General features: G+C 33.0%; 1 protein-coding gene across 2 annotated transcripts in view; it reads right to left on the bottom strand.

The window, feature by feature from the left end:
* slc2a9l2 (solute carrier family 2 member 9, like 2) overlaps positions 1 to 20115 on the bottom strand; it is a 278540-nt gene that overhangs the window by 122123 nt on the left and 136302 nt on the right. For both annotated transcript variants that reach the window (XM_088913608.1, XM_088913616.1), the window contains exon 9: positions 16651 to 16761. In XM_088913608.1, coding sequence (XP_088769734.1) covers positions 16651 to 16761 — 111 coding nt within the window. The remainder of the gene's footprint in view (positions 1 to 16650; positions 16762 to 20115) is intronic.

Genomic DNA, 20115 nt, shown 5'->3' with positions numbered 1-20115 from the left:
TATTTTCTATATCAAGATGATCAAAAGCCTTCTTGACAGAATGGCAGAGAGGAAGGAAAGTCTGTAACTGGAAGTATAATGTGGCAAAATGTTAACTTTTATTAAAGCCTGCTTGATCATGGTGCAATACACTGGTTTTATAAATCTCTTAGCATACAGGTTAGCACCTGAACAAAGTTAACTGGGGCCAAATATTCAAAAATGCTAACAATGCCCAGAGATGACATGACCTTTAGCTCAGGTGAGGATATAGAGATCAGTTGCTTCTGCAGGAGATTGGAGAATGCACAATTTCACTGCATAAGGTAGAGTTACACATGTAAAAAGAGATGTTTCATCTACAGTACATGGGAATTGACAATAACGCACTCTGTGTCAATCTAATGGCAGGAATATTAGCAGAACATTCAGTATGATGGATTCTCAGTGCTAATATTGTATGTAGCTTAATTGACTGCTGTTAAAATATTTTTTTCTAGAACTACAGTATATACAGTATTTCTGAATATATAATTTCTGATAAATTTGACGCCATGTCTAAACAATAGATTTAATTATTTTCTTATAAGTTTGATTTCCAAAGCTGTGGTCTCAGAAAAGGTGAATTGATGATCATGCAGCAATTCAGTAGTATTACTTAGATGACGTGTAAGCTGCTGTGAGAAAAAATACAGATCTTTGTCTTTAATAAAGCCTTTCACTGTGCCCCACAGAATGCAAGGGTCATTGACTGCATCCAAAATGTCTCATTTTCTAGCAGTTATTGAAAATCCAGCAGGGGGTAAGTGATGGTTTTCCTGATGGGCAAATTCTATTCTGTGTTGTGCAGATGTATTCCGACCCTTCCTATGGTGTCCAATTTTCTAAATGATACACATTTCTTAAACATTATATAAGTTACAGTAAATGGCAGCAAAATGTATACGAACAAAATACTAAAAGCCATTCCACTGTACAGTAGCTTTGGCCTTGTGCTTTGGATTATTGCCCTTCTAAAAGTGAAATTATGTCCCAGTTTTAAGTCTGAAGAAGAATTTTCTCCATCAGTCTTCCCAGTCCCTGCTGACAGAACATACTGTAATGTTCCCACCACCATGCTTGACAGTAAGGATGGTGTTGATTGAGTGATGGATTATGCTGGTTTAAACATCATGCATTTATATTGAAAAGTTCCAGTTTTGTCTTATATGACCACAAAACCTTTCTCCATATGTTTACAGTATCAATTAGGTGCTTTGCTGCAGACCCAATCTGGGATCGCCTAAATGTTATATTTGCAGATACCTGTATTATTATAGTCTGGGAGGTGACCACCAATATTACCTTTTTTACACCACATTTTCTCTTTATATTGCTTTATTTTCTTTTATTTGTATCATTATTCAATATTTTATTATCATTATATATTATCATTTTATTATTGTTTAACATCTATTATTTTATTAAGAATAATTTCAATAGTTAAGATTTCCATTTTGTAACAAGTCCTGGACAACCTTAGGTAGGATTAAAACAAAATTTGTCTCAAAATTGAAATTATTGAAATAATGTAGCAGTAGTTTGCCAGTACCTATGCTTTAAATTGTTTGTCAGCTTTTATAGTTTAGCATTAGTTTCTTGTGCTGCATAGTGATTTAAGTAGTTAGACTGGATAGATAGGATCTAAAGTCTATGAAAAAGAGGTAGTGGTAGGCAGTAGAATAAATAAATACATTTAATAAATAATGCTATTTTTACTGCAGATGGCAGTATAGGAAATTGCTTTTCACATTATATTGCCGTAAGCTACTTAAAATGAATTGTGCTCTGGAACTAGCTACAACTAAGAAAATTTGATGGGAAACAATGGCTGTTCTGTTCCTCAATTGGGTTGTGTAGTCAACCTATTTAATTCAGGTGGGTAGCTGCGTCAGCATGCGTAGGCTGCAAAGGAACAAGTAATAGGTTTATTCCATGCTGAAAAAAAGAAGAAAGAGAACACAAGGTTTCGGCCGTGGAGCCTTCAACCTATTTAATATCTCCTTGTGGTAACTGTCTTGAACTTCTGTATTCGTTTCATTTTGCTCTTTCTCCTTCCTTTGTAGAAATATAGATATTCTAAATGTCCTGCTTGCTTTTTATTCTATGTACTGTAGCTTCTCTTGGCACCTTCTTTTTTTTCCTGCACAAAACCAGGCACCTGACCAAGTCAAGCTCTATGGTACTAGGAATAAGGTCAGAAGTACTTGGCTACATTACCCAGGGTACATAAGCAAAACACTGTTTTAAAGTCCTGAAGGCTGTGTCAATGTGGGTTTTTGCTTTTTATGACTGATGTCAAAACTCTGTCCCTGTAGTAGACGTTTATGCCACTTGTGTCAAGTCACTACATTTTAGTAATCTCTTTCTAAAGGTTTAGCATTTAACTGAATAAACATGCAAATACACATCAATCTGGGCTGTGATATCTGGATGTGATAACAACCTAACATTTTAGTGTTTCAAAACTTACAGCTAAATAGGCAGTTTGGTTCAGTGCTCTTAGTTGTTTATAACATGCCATTAATGTCTCTTTTCTTCAATACTATGTGCACATATTTGCATTAAATTAAAGAATATACTGTACCATAGCTTTCACAGCATTATTGATTAAATTATTTTGAAGATAAATCTATGTTACATCTATTTTTATCACCAGTAGAAAGTTCTTCCTGGCAAAGGATTAGTTATTATTAATTCTTCAGTGATGAATTTCATATTTTTAAACCCCACTGCTCATGTCTTCTTTTCATCTGAGTGACATTAACACTGATGTGATTTGCCAGAGCGCTTTCATAAACTATGATTAGGATGACATGTAACCCATAAGGTGTTCTAAAGCAAAGCAAACGGCAAAAGGGCAATTCGACAGTACATTACATGGAAACAAGAAAGAAGTTTAGTGCTAGATTATGCTCTGTGAATGGAAAATACCAGCAGTGATATTAGCAATTTGTGAGTTCTTTACAGGTTGTCTGAACTATTGCACACTTCTTTTTATTGTTGTTGTCTTTGTTTAACCCAAATGAAGTTGAAAAATTGTTGTAAAAAGGAAATTACCAACTTTTCAGGCCAAAGACACATACATTTTCATATCAGATATGTGAAGTACTGTATGTGAATTGTAACAACAAAGTCATTTTCCTAAACTTTTAAGTCTAAATAAAAATGAAGATGTTGGAAATATATTTCCTAACAGAATAATTTAGTTACTTATACAGTACCTGCACAAACTGTACTAAACATTCTAAAACATAAACATTTAAAAATAGATATTGTTATCTGTAATGTAATGTAGTAGATATAGATACTGAATTGCTCGTAATATGAATATGCTCAGCATGCTTCAGTATGCTTCAGTTCTAAATATGCATATTCTTAATAGTTCGCTACTTAACATTATAGAGTAATCATTTTCTCTGTTAGCTACTATGTGAAGATAACATGAAGTTGCTCTATTGTACCATGTGAATATGAAACGTGTGACTCTTACTCTATGAAGTATAGACAAGTGCTTCTAACAAGTGGAAGGAACTCTCAAAAATTAAATGTTTTGTCATATTTAAGATATTCATTATAACAGGGCTCCAATTATTTAGCTGAGAAAATCTATACATTTAAACTTAAAAAAAATAGTCAGAGGTATAGTACTGTATGTAATCTTTCTTTAGCCTACAATTATAGCAGTCCAGTAAAAGTGTGTGATTTACACTAGAACTCTTGTAAACTATAGGCTTTGTAAGATTAGCAGTAGAAGCCATAGAGCAGAAGCATGAAGTTAAAAATAAACTGTTTTAGACATGCACCCTGCAAGTCCAATTAAAAAAATCATGCCAGCAGGAAATCCATCATGCAGAGAATATCAAGGCATTGATTTGGAACAAAGATTGTACTATATAAGGACAGACATTATAATTTTAAATCATACAAATAAATACCAAAGTCATTACAAAACTTAAAGAGAATAAATGTATATTTTAAAAAATAATGTGTTACAGTACATGTCCAGTATTTTTAAATTAGACATTTTTCATCAATATTTCTATATGCATGCAAATAATAATGCTTTATTTTTCTGTTCAGCTTTTGAAAGATCTTTACTTCAAAATGCAGTTTAATATTTTCTATTAGTTATCATTAAGCATGTATGAAATGCTGTACATCACAAATAAAGTGAATTCCACTTTACAAATAGAAATTAAAAGTTCAGACCATTCATACATATTGTATAAATAATGACCATGAAGGATAGAGGTTTTTCACCAATTCACAGATTGCAAACAGAATTGTGTAGACCCCTTTCAAAAGCATTTACCACTTCACATTATAATTTTGTTTTAGTTGTTTTCTGCCCTTACCAATGAATTCTAACCATTTGTATTCTAAAATAAACAACTTGTAAGGAAACATGCTCATTCTTTGTTTACAAAAGAAATGCTTAAATACCAAACGGGGCTCCTGTACTCCTGACTAATGTCTTTCACACAAATTGCTTCAGTAAAATGCCCAGCTCCATTAATCGGTACAAATATAAGGTGCTTTGGATTAAAATGTCAGACAAATAAAATATTTTGATTATTATTAATAATATAGGCATATTTTGCCTTGCGCTTTCCGAAACTAAAAAACAAATTAAAAAACCTGTGTTAAGTCACTACATAGAATCCATAATGCAATCTCTGATCATTTGCTTATTTGTCAAGCTTAAATTAAATACCTGACACAGGCATTTCAATTTTTTTCAAATAGTATCAAATGTCAATTTTGTTACCAAGATTTAAAATGGCCTTACATACCATACTATGCATATCAAGAAGTTTTATTGCTGTTGTAATCACCAACCAAGAAAAGGAATTATGTTTTCTAACATTCTCACAGTTTTCAAGTGAATCTGAAACACCTTGTTGTTGAATCCAATTGATTAATCAATTAATTTGTATTTATTCTCTGTGGCACTAAGGGATTCTGTGTTCTAAGACAGATGAACATTCATGTTTTCAACTTTTCAAATAACTTTATTTACTGCATATTATTTTTACTTATAAAGATTATAAAGGATATTGGGCAGAAGGAAGATTTTCATTGTTATTTGCTCTGTTGACACCTTTAGATGTTCCTCAAATTAAATTTGTTTCAATGTGTCTTCAAAATGATTTGCTCGATTCATGTCAAATGTGAAGGCTTTAACTTAAACTGAATTTCACCTGTAGCTCAGATGGTTGGGATACGATACCAAATTAAGTGAGCTGCATCAGTGAATAAGCTGCATCCAGGAAAGAGGTTAGAGATAGAAGGGGCTTGATTCATATGGAACAATATGTACTGTAAGTGATAATTAGCGACTGTATACAACATTAATACTAAAAGAGATAACTGGATTTTCTTCTTGCTTAAAAAAATGTAACGTCTCAGATGTAGGTTCTGCAGAGAGAGAATGCTCAGTGTGCATGAAGGAACTGACAGGTGAGGGCTATATGAAACTGCAGGTGGTTCAGCCATGCCACTTCCTGCAGTAAGACTGATGTAATTGGAGCTCCAGCCTGCTGTGCATTGCTGTTGAATTGGCTAATGTTTTCAAAATGTTTAAATGTTTTGGGCAGATATTGCATTTACATTCTGAAAATGAATACACTCATGTGTAATAAGCCATTAGAAGTTCACTCTCAGATGACAAAAATGAAAATCCCTTTGTTTACAATATTAACCTTAATTCCAAGAGCAAGGCTTCTGTTGGACATACAGTAAGAATGAGGCTATGTCATATTTGTTTATAACCAATGTGGAAAGCACTAGTGTATCTGGGGTTCAAGTAACAATATGATAGGTTTCAAGCAATAGTAAATAGAAAGTTCAACAGGTTTTAAAAGATGTCTTTTTAGCAACCTATTTAATCAATTTTTTTGCCATCATGAAATGCAGGGTCTTTTTTTCTATATAGAAGTAATATTAAAATTTTAATTGTGGTTTTGTTAATCAATACAAGGATGACCAAGACATTTTATTGAAGGCAATGGATAAAGGACCTGAAAATTAATTGGCTCCTCATCCACCACTGGTTTCTCATTCAATAGTATTGCACATACTGTATAAATTCATGGCAGCCACAGCTACAGTATGTCAATTACCTTATCTGGGCCATGTGCCCTTATTTGGGCTCATTAGTGAGACATATTTGACTTTGACCAGTGACACAGATGTACATATGGATTAGAATAACCTATAATCTTGTCTTTTAGAAAATAACAGAATCCATACATTGCAACAACACAGAAGCAGTATGCTAGTAAGTGATAAGTGATAAGTCAGATACTATTACACACTAAACTGATGACAAATGTAGAGAAAAAAATAATAAATTACAATGTGCATGTAACAGATTGAAAATATAATGTTTTTAAAATGAAACAGAAGATCAGCAAATCTGTGCTGAACACAGATATGTAACATTGATCATGATATGTGTAATACTGTACAGTATATTTGAAAAAGCAACCATAGAAAGGTATAAAAATGAACAAATACAGTAGATGGAACTTGCATGTCAATAAATATATACAGTAGCTTAGAAATAATCTTCAGCAAACTTGAAAAATCTTACTATTGCACTCTATATGTGTTTAAAATAAGGGAGAGCATACTGTATTAAGCTAGTGAACACTTTAAAAGTATTATTTTAGATCATAACATTTCATGAAAGTTTTTCAATAATTGTATATAGATATCATTATTTATATACAAGATTCACTGAAAATAGTGAGATTATAACCATTGCCTGATCTTTAAATCTGAAAGTATCATTTTGAATATTTTTGAAAACAGAATATTAATGGTTCTACTCCACATAACAACAACTATTTTTCAGGTTTGAACTAGTGGATCTGTTATCCACAGTAACCACTGGAACCTTTAGATATTAGAAAATTTCATTAGTTCATTGCAGATGGAAAAAATTATCTTTTTTCATATTCTCATTTGTGTTTAATAGTTACGTAATAATCATATTCAACATTAGTGTAACCCAAAAGCACACATTTTGCTAAAACAAACACATTTGTCTACAGAGATGATCTGGTCATCTACAGTATCTGCAGCATTCATATTCAACAGTAGCATTTGACCTCTCTGACCTTGTGAAGTGGTATAGATTCAGAGCACATCCTCAGTGTTCCTCTGAACCCTGAAGCCATACAGCCATGACAAGTGTCAAATCCACCAAACTAAAGGTCTTGTCAGGTGACACAGTGGGTTTAGGATGTCTTCAAACATTACAGAGTTACCTTACTATAATAGGCATATACTGTATACTGAAAGAGCCATATTTACATTTTCCCGTATGAAGACATTTACATGCTCTAAAATCCCTCCGCAAATTCTATAGTATCCATATTAACTGACATGTAACAGGGCTCACAAAAGCACTGAACTATTAGAGAAGATAACAATACCCCCTTGTAAACTAAGGCTTGTTTCATCAATGTTGTGTGACTGCTAGATATCTGCAACCTGCTAACTAGAGTACACAGGAATGCAACACAAGATTTTCAGGAAGCATTTAGCAGTGTTTTTGCAAGTCGGTTCCCAACCTGGAGTCTGTAAGCTGTCATAAAGCAGTTTCAAAGAAGCATTAGTGACAAAGGCCCCTGGATTATTTTTTCACTTCTCTGGATTGCTTCACAGATAAAGTTATGTTCTTTGAAACATTTGCAGTTCATTTATTCCATACATGTGCATTTTAACCATTCTCTCACTTTGGTAAAGGTTTGTTTTGCTCTTATCTGTCCATAGAACCTTATTCCAAAGTCTTTACTCATTGTATTAAACAAGATGTAATATAACAGCCTGGGCGTGTATTTTAAAGAATGGGAGCTGGAAACAGCACTCACCTGAGTGCAATATTTACAAGTTATATATAAAACAAAAGTCGGTAATGATTGCGATTTAAAACACTTGGATGAAATTGGTTTGTCTGTCTTGATTCCTTCCAAACTTCAGTTAAGGACTTCCATTTAACAATTTTTGAATAAATTACTGTAGTTAAAAGGAAGCCTAAATTCATACATATACACCACATACAGTTCATATTCTCACATACAGTACCTGTATATATATAGTCTCTTTTCTATCATATTAATAACATTTCATATTAATTAAGTTGTAATAATGCAACAATTTGGTTTTTATTTAATAAACATAAAATGGAAAAGTATAAAGTATTCATGTTAAATAAAGTATTCACATTTTTCATCCAACATGTGTAGTCTGCTCAAGTGAGTGACAGTTACAGGATTTCAAAAGTTCCTGTCCCTCTCATCCCCATCTGTTTTCCTGGCACTGCTCTGGGAGTAAGAGTTTTTCCCAAACTAATTAACAGCAATAGTAGCAGAGCAAACACGTATGTAATCTTGCTAAAGAAATCTTGGCCAGAAATTATTCAGTATCTCTTACATAATAAAATTCCTCTCAGCAACTCTGCACAATAATTTTAAATTTAAATAGTGTGCACCTTTTATCTGTTTATGACATATAATTTGGTATATTGACCCTCCAATTTATTTTGAAGGATACAGTAACTGCTTAGCGTAATCAAACGTTTAATATGAAGTGATTAAGTTCAATTTTAGCTCCGGGCTAATGTAGAAAAATATTTTCTTCTGTAAAAATTAAAACAGAACTTTAAAAAATAAAACTGATAATTATTACAACAAAAATAAGACACATGCCCTGCATTTCAAATTTTAAACTGTATGTACAAGTCTGTTGCATTGCTGTGGCTAAATTCAAATATTTCTATTTTTATACTGTCTGAGTAATAACAGCCATTTCGAATGGATCCACAGAAAGAAAGTGATTTAAAACCAGTAAGGTAGTTGCTGCAATATCATTTTGTTTAATCTAAATTGTATTCTAGTTATAACTACAGTATCGTAACAAGAATACAATATAGATTAGAAAAATAATTAGGATCAAGATAGGACATTACTTATAATTAGTCATAGTTTATTTAAGTTTTGATAAGAGAGCTAATTATTTTGTTCCAATTTGATATACTTTAGAAGTCAGTTTTTCTGATTATTAATTGATTTTTAAGGTTTTCATTAATCCCTTTTATTAGATGGGCTTATCACAGTATTCATTATTATCCACAAAGACAGTTCTTACATAGACTAATGAGTTAAAAAAACATCAGTAGACTGATTATAAATAACAGATGTACAGCATACAAATCATGACTAAAAAGTTCCTTATAAATTGTACATACAGTATTTAGATTTTCCAAACAATGGATGAAGATAATTATTTTTGACAGAGCTAAGAACAAGGTTTTTTACTTTTTGAAGACAATTTTCAAAGAGAATTGGAAGTGATAACATTGCTTAAAGATAATGGTAAGGTCTAAACATGATTCATTTATAAAATACACAAAATATGCTCCTTACATAAGAACTAAAGATTTTGAAACTATAAAGGAGCACATAAAGTACTCTCTATACTAATAACATTATACATTTTTTGTTGCAATTTCTGAAAACCTCAGAAACTCTTCAGTATATTCAACTGTAATCTGAAACTTTTAATGAATTAATAATGAATAATGAATTTATTCCTATTACTAACAGGTATCTGAAGAAAATATTAAAGGTTTTCTCATCCTTTTGCCCAGATGTGGAATTTTAATATTTTAATTTGTATTTGAGACATTCACATTTGTATTGAATTTGTTTTTGACAGGATACATAACAAATAATATATGATGTGGTATGACATCATACCTTCATTTTTTTATACTTACGGAAGTGGAAAAATGCTCACAGCCAATCTTTAACATGGATGTGCTATGTTATAGTCAGAGAAACAGACAATACAGACTGGATATAGACTAGAACTGGTGATCCTTTATTCATCCATTAAGCATCCACCCGACCAGATGGTGATAGTTGTCCCTCAGGTATTAATTTGAGTTAATTTCTGGTGATAGAACAAGTAGTTTATGATATTGATTGCAGATGGACACAGAAAGTCTTGAGGGACTCTTGTCATGTAGGGACAAGCACTGTGATGTTGAAATGTTGCTAGGATACCTGCTGTATGAACATTTCTGTACAGCTTCTGTGCTTGTACAAACACAAGTTCTAGTACAATAGAACTTCTACAATGAGGTCAAAATAATGCAGTTCATAAGATTACCACTGACAATTTACACCCCAGGTGAATTACTTATCCTGCTGTCTAGACTATATGTTTTGAAAGTACAGTGTTTGTACAGTAAAGTTGTGCTACAAGGGTTATAGATGATAAATGTCACAACTTTTATCCCGAAAGGGCAAAAGGAAAAGTATGCTGGAATCAATGATTAAAAACTTTGAATAATGGAGAGGCTATGCAAACAAACATTTCAACTGTCTTCTATAAATTGATTGCCCCACACTTGTACAGTCAGAAAACATATTGGACATGGTCTGAATTAAAAAAAAAACAACACTTCTCTTTAATATGAATGAATGATCTTTCTTGTATGCAATGGAGAGCCAATAATTTGGCATTAAATCAGCTTTTAATGAAGTCAGATATGTTGCATGATGCTGCCCTATTTTTATAAGTCTATTTTGGTTGTTTAATATTTTTATCATTGTGGAATTAACGGGTAAAAACTAAAAATAGATTAAGAAACACTAAAAACCATAATTAATTAATCAATTCAAAACTAATACATCATGTGAAACAAAACAATTTCAGCATCAGCTTTCTTAGGAATAAACTATGCATTTATTCCTAAGAAAGTCTAAACTCAGGAGTTGTTTTTAAAATGCATGGGATTGATTTGGCTTGAGTAAAGATAAGCTAAATAGGTAGCTCTACATTTCAAAATTTAAATTATTAAATACAAGAAATGTTTGTGGCAAAGTGGTTCAGTGAAATTTTCGTTTTCCAATCTCACCAAGGATGTAATGAACTGCAAATCTTAATTAAAGTGTTACTTTAAACCCATCTGACCTTTTTTTTACTGGTTTTGAATTGAAAGGTTCTGAAGTTAAATTACCTTATCCAAAAATTAAAATGTAATATGTGTTAATAATTGAAAGACTGAGTAATTCTTACTGAGATAAGTAAGACATTATCTGAACAGGACTAGAGCAATTCAGAAACTTGGAAACGTAAAATATTATCCTTATGTTAGCTAAATATAATATTCATTATTACACATATAATAATTTACATAAATTACAGTATATTACATTTACCCACAGATATTTCAGTTAAATAATCTCTTATCTCCCTGAGTTTGCAAATTTAAGATTAACTTTAAACTGTTGATTCTCCCCTGTTTAAACCTTTCATGCAGAATAATGTTTTAGACTAATATGCTATAGATTTGCATTTAAACAGAAAACAAATGTAAACACATACATTTGCACACACCTATGTATTTATTTATTTTTATTTATCTTGTTTGTCTTTTGTTTTATAACTATTCTGATGTCTGTTTTGCTTGTCTTGGGCTGGACTGCTGTAACACATCAATTTCCCTACGAGATTAATAAAGTATTATCTATCTATCTATTTTCAAAGAAAAAAAAATCTGTGACAGGGCAAAATGATCCCTACATCCAGAAACTATTAAACCATTTATAACCATTGGTAAGTGTTAATATTGTAGCAGAGCACATTAGGAAAAGATGACTGTTTTGTTAAAATTCCATGAGAGATCCCTGTTTTCAAAACAGATACTGTTGTTTCATTTGGCTATATTTCCATAAGTTACAGAAACATTTTTGTAAATTTTGACAAAACTAGTTCAAGAATAATGGATCAATACAATAATGGAAAAAAAGATTAAAATGTCAATTTTGTTCCATTCAATTACTTTAAAACTGGCTATGTTTGCAATGGCAAGGTGTGCCCCTTGTGAGATCAAACTCTTGATTTTTTTTTTGCCTAGATAGGGTTCATTATTGCTAGCTCAGAATTTACAGGTGTACACCTCAATCAGGTAGGCTAACTTTAAGCATTAAGACTTCACTTCATGAGTGCAGACTATACTGTTCTTATTGCAGTAAAGAATAGGATACTCAATAGCACCAGTAATGTGTGTTATATAGGGAGCATTACACACAAAATGACCTTGACAAAATTTAAATATATAAATGCACAATTACACAAAATAATCTAATCATATGATCATTTACAGTGATAATGCGATTAACTTCATGTACCCTAACTGCTTGGCTTCATGCACTACCTTAAATGAGTAACTGGGCTAAGCAGACACAAATCAATCTCCTTTAACTACAAAATCAATGACCCAAATGACTCATCCAAAGTGTTTCAAATCCATTATCTCTGTCTGTATAGTTTGTGTAAATGGAAATTTTTAACCTTTTGGAAAAGGAAACAGTCAACAAACTACTGTCAATGGTTTGATTTCTGTGTTTGCGTCATATTTATGTCAGGATAATAATAATAATTTTGCTGTAAACACCACATAAAATATGGCGTAGTAAAGAACAAAATCCATATCTTAAAAAGCTATAAACAATGATAATAATTGCATACTTTAGAAATTATTTAGATTTGAGATGTTGTAAATGTAGGTAAGATGTAACAGTATATGTAAGGACAAAAATTTTAAAAAACTCTGTAGAACATCAATTGACAATACTGTCAGGGTTTCTGAAAGGGGTGAGTTATTGGACCCCTGTGCGAAGCCGTGAGGAAGGTAGTACGTGCAAATTTTAATCCAATATTCCAAATCCAAGTTGTTAGGCAAGAGCGAAGTCAAAAGTAGGAGAACCAGGTTCGGTAGTCAAAGGAGTCAGGTTGAGAATAGTAGCGCGCACACTAGAGAAAGCTGTGGAAGACTTCTCAATAGTGAGCATAGGTAGGCCACTGAAGAGTGTTTAAATATCGAAGAGAGACAGATGTGGTTGGATAATTATTTCCTGGATGAGCATCTGTGGAATTAAGTACACATGGGAATGCCTGGGCGCTTATGGGAGAAGGTACGAGTCATGACAAATACCTTCTGATTATATCTCAGGAATGTTAACTAGGTCCGAGAACAATAATTATAAACTCAAAAGCTTTATAAACACCAAACTTTAAAAAAGACGATACCAACTTGTTGCATTGTGGCATTTATCCTTCTAAATTATACAGCCCCTCAACACACATACAATATACATTTTAGTCCAAATAATAATTCCTAATCCATAAAATAGACATTATGCAGCAATGGTTTTCGACTTTACAACAATATTTCATTTTCATATAATTGTTATCATTTTCAATAACTGCTTATTCAATCAGGGTCACAGTGGCCCTTAGCCTATCCTGGGAAGCGTTGGGTGCAAGACAGGATACATCCTGGATGGTTTCCCAGTCCACTGCAGGGCACACACAGACACAAACAAGCAAAAACTCACTCACAATTTTTACAGAAACCAGTTAACCTACCAGAATGTTTTGGACTGTGGGAGGAAACCGGAGTACCCAGAGAAAACCCATATGAATCAGGGGAGAACATACAGTACAAACTCAATGTTGATAGCACCCCATATCCAGAATTGAACCCGGGGCCCTGGCAGTGCTTACCCCTGTGCCACCCTTGTGCAAATACTGTATATTTGTATAATTTTTTACCAGAAAGAAGCATGAATATTTAAAAATAATCTGAATTTGTTTATGTCTTATTAGACAGATCTTATTTGCATAGGATCTGTGGACTGAGATTTTCCTCAAGGGGCTTATACATGACATCAAAGTACAACCCATGCATATGTCTACTGTATATGCATATTTTCTTACCATTGCTTTAAATCTAGATTTTGATTTAACAAAATTCAAAGATGATATTTAGATTCAATATCACGTCTTTGTCCACACTTACCTGCAATTAGGTTAACCTACTGGCATGCATATGTTAATGTACTGTACATGTTAATAATTAATGGCGTTTAAAAAGTCCAGGAGGAGATCATACTATTATCCTGGAACAAGTAAAGATTTATTACATGCTGAAAAGAGAATAAAGAAACACAACGTTTTGGCTGTGGAGCCTTCCTCAGGTGTGTTGAAACATTGTGTTTCTTTTCTTCTCTGTTGAACATGGAATAAACTTTTGCTTTTTCCTTTGCAACCTACACATGCTGATGCAGCTACCTACTTGAAATACTATTATCCTGCCTATTTCTGCTTACCTACATATAAATATAAAGTTTCTAGCTAACTAGCTGGTGCATTTCATTGTATACTTGGTGTTTGCTCTCACTGGAGACAGACCTTACCTTGCAACTCTCCATGGTTTCCTGCTTCTTGCACCTGCTCAAACTAAACTAATCTCTAATTCTCCTACTGACTTTGAAAACTATAGAATTCCAGACAAGTTGAAAGAAAATCAAACATTAGAGCTGCTTTTCACAGTGCAGCAGTTGGTCTTGCATCTGACCTTAGCCTATTCCTTTCCAGACACACCAGTTGCAGTTTGCTTGCAACTTTGTCAGCACTTGAGCCCACCTTCTGTCCTGATTATCTTTGCCAAGCACATTTCTCATTTTCCAAAGAAAGAAATCAGCCATGATAGTTTGACCTGACGCAATCTGTTCACCCTAGTCACTTTGCTGCACTACCATCTTCCCTAACCAGGTACACCCCTTGTACTGCCCCCTGTTACTTCCTCTGTCACCATCTTTTCTCTCTTCCCTTAACCAGTCACTGCCATGGAAGAAAAAGAGAGAGGCAAGAACAGACAAGTTGAAAAGAAATATGCAATTCATTTCACAATATTATTTTACATTATCTTTCTAGAGACAGATCTTACTGTGCTAATGTCAATGGTTTATTCTTCTTCAACACGTTTGAAGGAAATACAACTCCAAGTGTCACTGACTCAGCAAGCCACTCAAATCCAGACTGATTTGGAACTGAATTTCTCCACCAGCATTTTTGCAAGTTTCCAAGCGATTGATCTCTCCTTGCTGACCTCTATCTCCTTATCCAGCCGCACTAGTTTGCTAGCAACTCTTCCAGAAGCCGAATCCACCTTTAGACCAAATGCATATTTTTCCAAAGCCATCCACCCCAGTCAATCCTCTTCACACTTTGGAAACAGCCTCTGGAGTTGCTGTGCTGTCTTCCTTCTCTCTCTTGACTTGTCCCAATGAGGCCTCTCCACGGACTTTGTCCATAACCACCCCATTGTCTGTGTGCATTCTTTTCTCTTGTTGCTCCTCTCACAGTCCTTTCCAGATCCACTCTTGCTCCTTTTCCCTTTCTTCTCATTTCATTTTCTTTTTATTGTCAGGTGTATTACTCACATATAGTACCTAGGCCCAAGCAAGATGTCTATCCTTCCCCTTTTCTATCCAAATATTTACCCTATCCACAGGAGCCTGCCTGGCCAGTGATGCTTGCTTCGTCCAAATTTGGTCTGGGCTCCTACAGTACTTCAGAACTATTGTCTACTACAGACAGCTGTCACCCTTAATTCTCTTTTGAGTCTAGTATCCGCATATGTGTCTATGAAATAGGTTGCAACTTTTGTGTATTGCACCCATTCTCCTCTCAGTCTAGGTGTTTAGCTCCATACTGTTTCTGATGTTCTCGTTAACTGCCTCCCTTCAGTCGCCTCTCTGACTAGTGACAGCCCCAACATTCACCTCACTTTCCTGCATGAACCTCCTTTCCTTGTTCTGCATTGCATTTAAAATTGTGCTTATTAACTTTGTCATCTCTTCAGATGCATGAGGAAAATTATCATTAAAAAGGTCAAACAAAGTCAATTTGAAAAATGTAAAAGTAAAAATATATATTGTATTTTTTTCTCATTGATGCTTCATCCATTCAATCTTTTTTTACCTTGACTCAGGTTTATTTGACATCTCTAGATAATGTCCTTGATTTTATCCTTTTTGCACTTCCTTGCCAGAAGCCGGGGGTTGCTTACAATCAGAGATGACTTGAGCAAATTTTCCAAGAAGAATGGAAAAATATTGCACCAAGCCTATGTGTAAATTTGTTAGATACTTGCCCAAAAAGACTTGAAGGGATCATAGCCATGAGTTGTACTAAGGAACAGTCAGAGCTTCCTTAGGTTAGGTTAGGTTAGGTTGCCAAGTTCAAGCTTTGATTTTGACTAAAATATGATTGATAATGATAGAGCTTTTTAATGAGCACCCTTTTAATGACAGAAACACACTTTTAATGAGAAATGAGAAGTTACGTAAAAGCAGAAGGTTGTGACATTGAATATTTAGCTGAGACAGTAAATAATCAAACCTTCTCTTAATATCAACAAGGCAGCTGTTAAAAAAATCTGCTCATAATGTAAATGGTCATACAGCATACATAGAGCTCAACATAGAGCTCAACCTCAAGAGCATCGTGGACTATGAAGTCCCATTTTGAGAAATAACACCATGCCACAAACACATCTTTTAAGCTTAATGATATATTTAAAACCTGAATGCTTTAACTCTAGACCTCTAAGGGTAAGATAAAGTCACAGTAAATTTACAGCAAAAACTAATAGATTTTGGATTGATAGGTTAAATAACTTTGTCAAAGATGACAAAAAAACATATGAAAAGATGAATTAAGATCAATTCAGACAAAACAATAGAAGAATAATAAACTTACAGATAAAACAGCAGCCAAGGTCTCAATACCTCCAGTGCTCAAGGTAATGTAAGGAATCAATTCATTAGCAAAGCCTGCTTCCTTGAGGATGCTGTTTGTGTAGAACCATATCTAATAGGAGAAATGAAGATGAAAAGGCTTTTAAAACAATAATTTGTGAATGGTGGTATTATATAAAAGTTTTACTTTTTAAAGTTAAACTTACAAAACTCACTTTACATGTGAGTTCAAATTTCCTAGTTCATTTGCTTTTGAAGACCTGCTTTGTCTTATACATTTGTGAAGACAACGAGCTTTTAAACTAGTGGTTTGTGACTTAAGAAAAAAAATTAATCTGAAACAGTTGTGTAATCATAAAACAACCAAAATACAAAAAATGTGTTTCTAGACTATTACACAGGCAAGTTTAGATTATAATACCTTGCAGTTGAATAAAAATAGTTTGTAATTCCTTGTTTTAAAGTAAATAACACAAACACCAACTACCAATTAAAAAATGCATTTAGAAAAATTAGAAAAGGTGTGGATTTATTTGACTAATAATATGAATAATAACAATCCATGTGCCTTGTGTATTTTAACAAAAATACAGGCCAGCAATGTGACAACAATAAGCTGGTCTGGTAATCCATGCATAACTATTAAGAAATAAGTCATTTAAAAAATTTGGTACTGCTGGAGCTCAATGGTTTTATCCTGCCCGTATACACTATTTCCAAAAAAAGTAATTTCCTAATTACCTTGAAAATGATATTACAAATAAAGGTTCATAACAAAATTAGATTTAGTTCTGCATACCTTAATAGTCAAGCAGGATTGCACAACTGTTAAATGCATATGTAATGTTTTGGCAAGCATGTTAAAAACCTGATCAGAATTTTAATCTTTGGAGTCGCTTCTTTAAAACATTTCCAAGGTCAAGCCACATCTATGCTAAAGCTCAAAATCTTCATCACTAAAATGCCAGTGTATCTAAATCTGTTACTGACATTTCAGCTATGCCTAAGGGAATTAATTAGATAAATTGTTGAAGCTTTAAGAATAATTACTGTAAAATTGTTTCCACTCTCCTTTAAAATATCTTTTTTCACTATGACTTTTTCCTCTTCTCATTTGTATATGTACGTTAGCACATTGTCTTTTTTCATTTAAATTTTTAAATTTAGAGAGAACAGACTTCTCAATAGTTTTCATGGTAAGAATTTGACATATCAACAGTTATTAGTTATAATATTTAGTAGGGGCAAAAGTTTAGAAAAATATCTTAATAGTAGTTACAGTCAATTGTCATGAGAGTGTGCACGTTCTAACATTGTAGTTCACAAGTGATGGAATATTTTATATCAATATTTAAGGAGTGAAGAAAAAGGAGCTGGCATTCTTGATACACATAAGCACTACATTTTCTAAGATCTTACTGATATCTCTTCTTTCATTTAGAAGTCTTTTAATGCAGCTATATTGTAATAGATCCATTATTCATTTATTTTACTAACATTCTGTAGACAATTGTATTGTATTGTTTAAAAGACCGTATGCTGAAACGTTTTAGAAATCTAAATGTAAAATCAAGACAAACATTACATGGAACAAAATCTTTATTCTTTATATATTCAGGTTGTAAAATTATTTCATCTTTGGTAAACACATTTCTGACAAATTATGTGTATTGTTGTGCACATGGTACATTTATGTCAGGTATGTTATTTTAAGTTAATAGTCCAAGTTCTGTCCAGCATTGTCTAAAGTATAAGTGTGCAAATGGAATAGAAATGTTATGTACTCATTCCATTTGGTTTCTAAAACAACTGTAATAGCAACGTGATTTGAAGTTGGTTCATGCTGATGTATAGCTCTGCCCAACTCATCCAACATGTGCTTGATTAATCTATCAATAAAGTAAAGTGATACATGATTTGAGTGCCCACTACTTTGGGGCAGTGAGCATTATTGAGCTGAAAAATTGAATGACTGCATTGATATTGGTGTTGCTGTGACTAAGTTGGTAGCACAGGCACCAAAAGTAGTCAGAATAACACTGCAGAGAGATTATGATCAGCAAGGACTATGAGGATTATGAACCCATCTCTTAAAATTGGCATGACTGGTCCTTCATGCTATTATACTATCTCCACTAAAGAGATAACAATCCAGACTCAAACAACTTATTTTCTATGCACTGTTTCACTGGGATGGTGAAAAAGGTAATAATAAAGATAAAATTGTATATTCTCTATAGCAAGTGGGTTGCATTAGATTTTACATTTAAATTGAATGCATGCCCTGAAAAAACAACTTTGAATATCCACAATGTCCTTTAGTGTTCTCGAAGTACATTAAAAATCTAATTTTTTATTATTTAAGGTAAATATTTACTATACAAAAATAACAAAAAACAGGTTTGTAATGAGCAGAACAGATAACTTTTTGTCAGATATCTAAGATGTTTATTTTGTGCTCCTGTGCTTGAGGTCTTGGCACATTTTTAAAGATGTTCATTGATAGAATAATGATGTCAATCCCTTAGGTTTAGATTCACATCAGAGTAGTTTTCTTCTGCCCATCTGTTGCCCAGTTGTGCATACGGAGATTATGTATTATGGGAGGCAATGCAGCTAATAGCACATCCACAGCTGCTACACATGCATAAGTCACTTAAACCTGAATGGATGTACATAGAAATTAATAATTTCAGCAACTTGCAGAACAGGTTCTAACCTGTAAATCACAGGTGGGATAGATAAACACTAACACACAACAGATGCATTAACATCTTTTCAGGTTTTGAAGTAGATATCTAAGATTTTGTTTTTAACCTGTATTTGAATGCATTTTATACATTGAAAAATAAATTATTTCAATGCCTTTAAACATTAAGTCTATATCCCACTTGACCTTGGATATATGCTGAAAAGGTTTATGACACATTACTCCTGAGAGATGTTGAATTCAATTTTAGTATGGATGATGTTAATACCCTTTCTGACTCAAGCTTTGTAAAAGGTATTCATTTACTAAGATATCATGGTAGAATAAGAAAGATTTACTTTTAACTGCATCAGGAGAAAAGTTGAATGTACATCATGCTTAGAACTCATTCTTAAGTTGGGGTGCTATTTATTAAACTCCTGAAAATCAGAGCTTGTTTTGTACTGTAGTTGTTCAATTCTGGTTCATGAGAAATAAGGTTCTGACAAATAGAGAAAAACATGACAAATCTATCATCCCAAGAATGCTGCATTTATCTTGCTCTGTAAAACATTCTGAAACAAAGTTCTTTCCCTACAGGTGCTGGATTTAGTTTAGTTATTTTTCTGGATTTATAGCTCTTCTGAAGTGTAAATTATTATTTTAATTATTTTAATAAGATTGTTTTGATAGTTACTTAAGTAATAGGTTTATTCCATGCTGAAAAGAGAAGAAAGAAAACACAACGTTTCGACCGTGGAGCCTTCTTCAGGTGTG

Source organism: Atractosteus spatula, chromosome 1 (assembly GCF_055471065.1).
Source record: "Atractosteus spatula isolate fAtrSpa1 chromosome 1, fAtrSpa1.hap1, whole genome shotgun sequence".
Taxonomy (NCBI): domain Eukaryota; kingdom Metazoa; phylum Chordata; class Actinopteri; order Semionotiformes; family Lepisosteidae; genus Atractosteus; species Atractosteus spatula.
The sequence above is the reverse complement of the archived record's forward strand: the minus strand, read 5'-3'. Positions and strand labels throughout refer to the sequence as shown.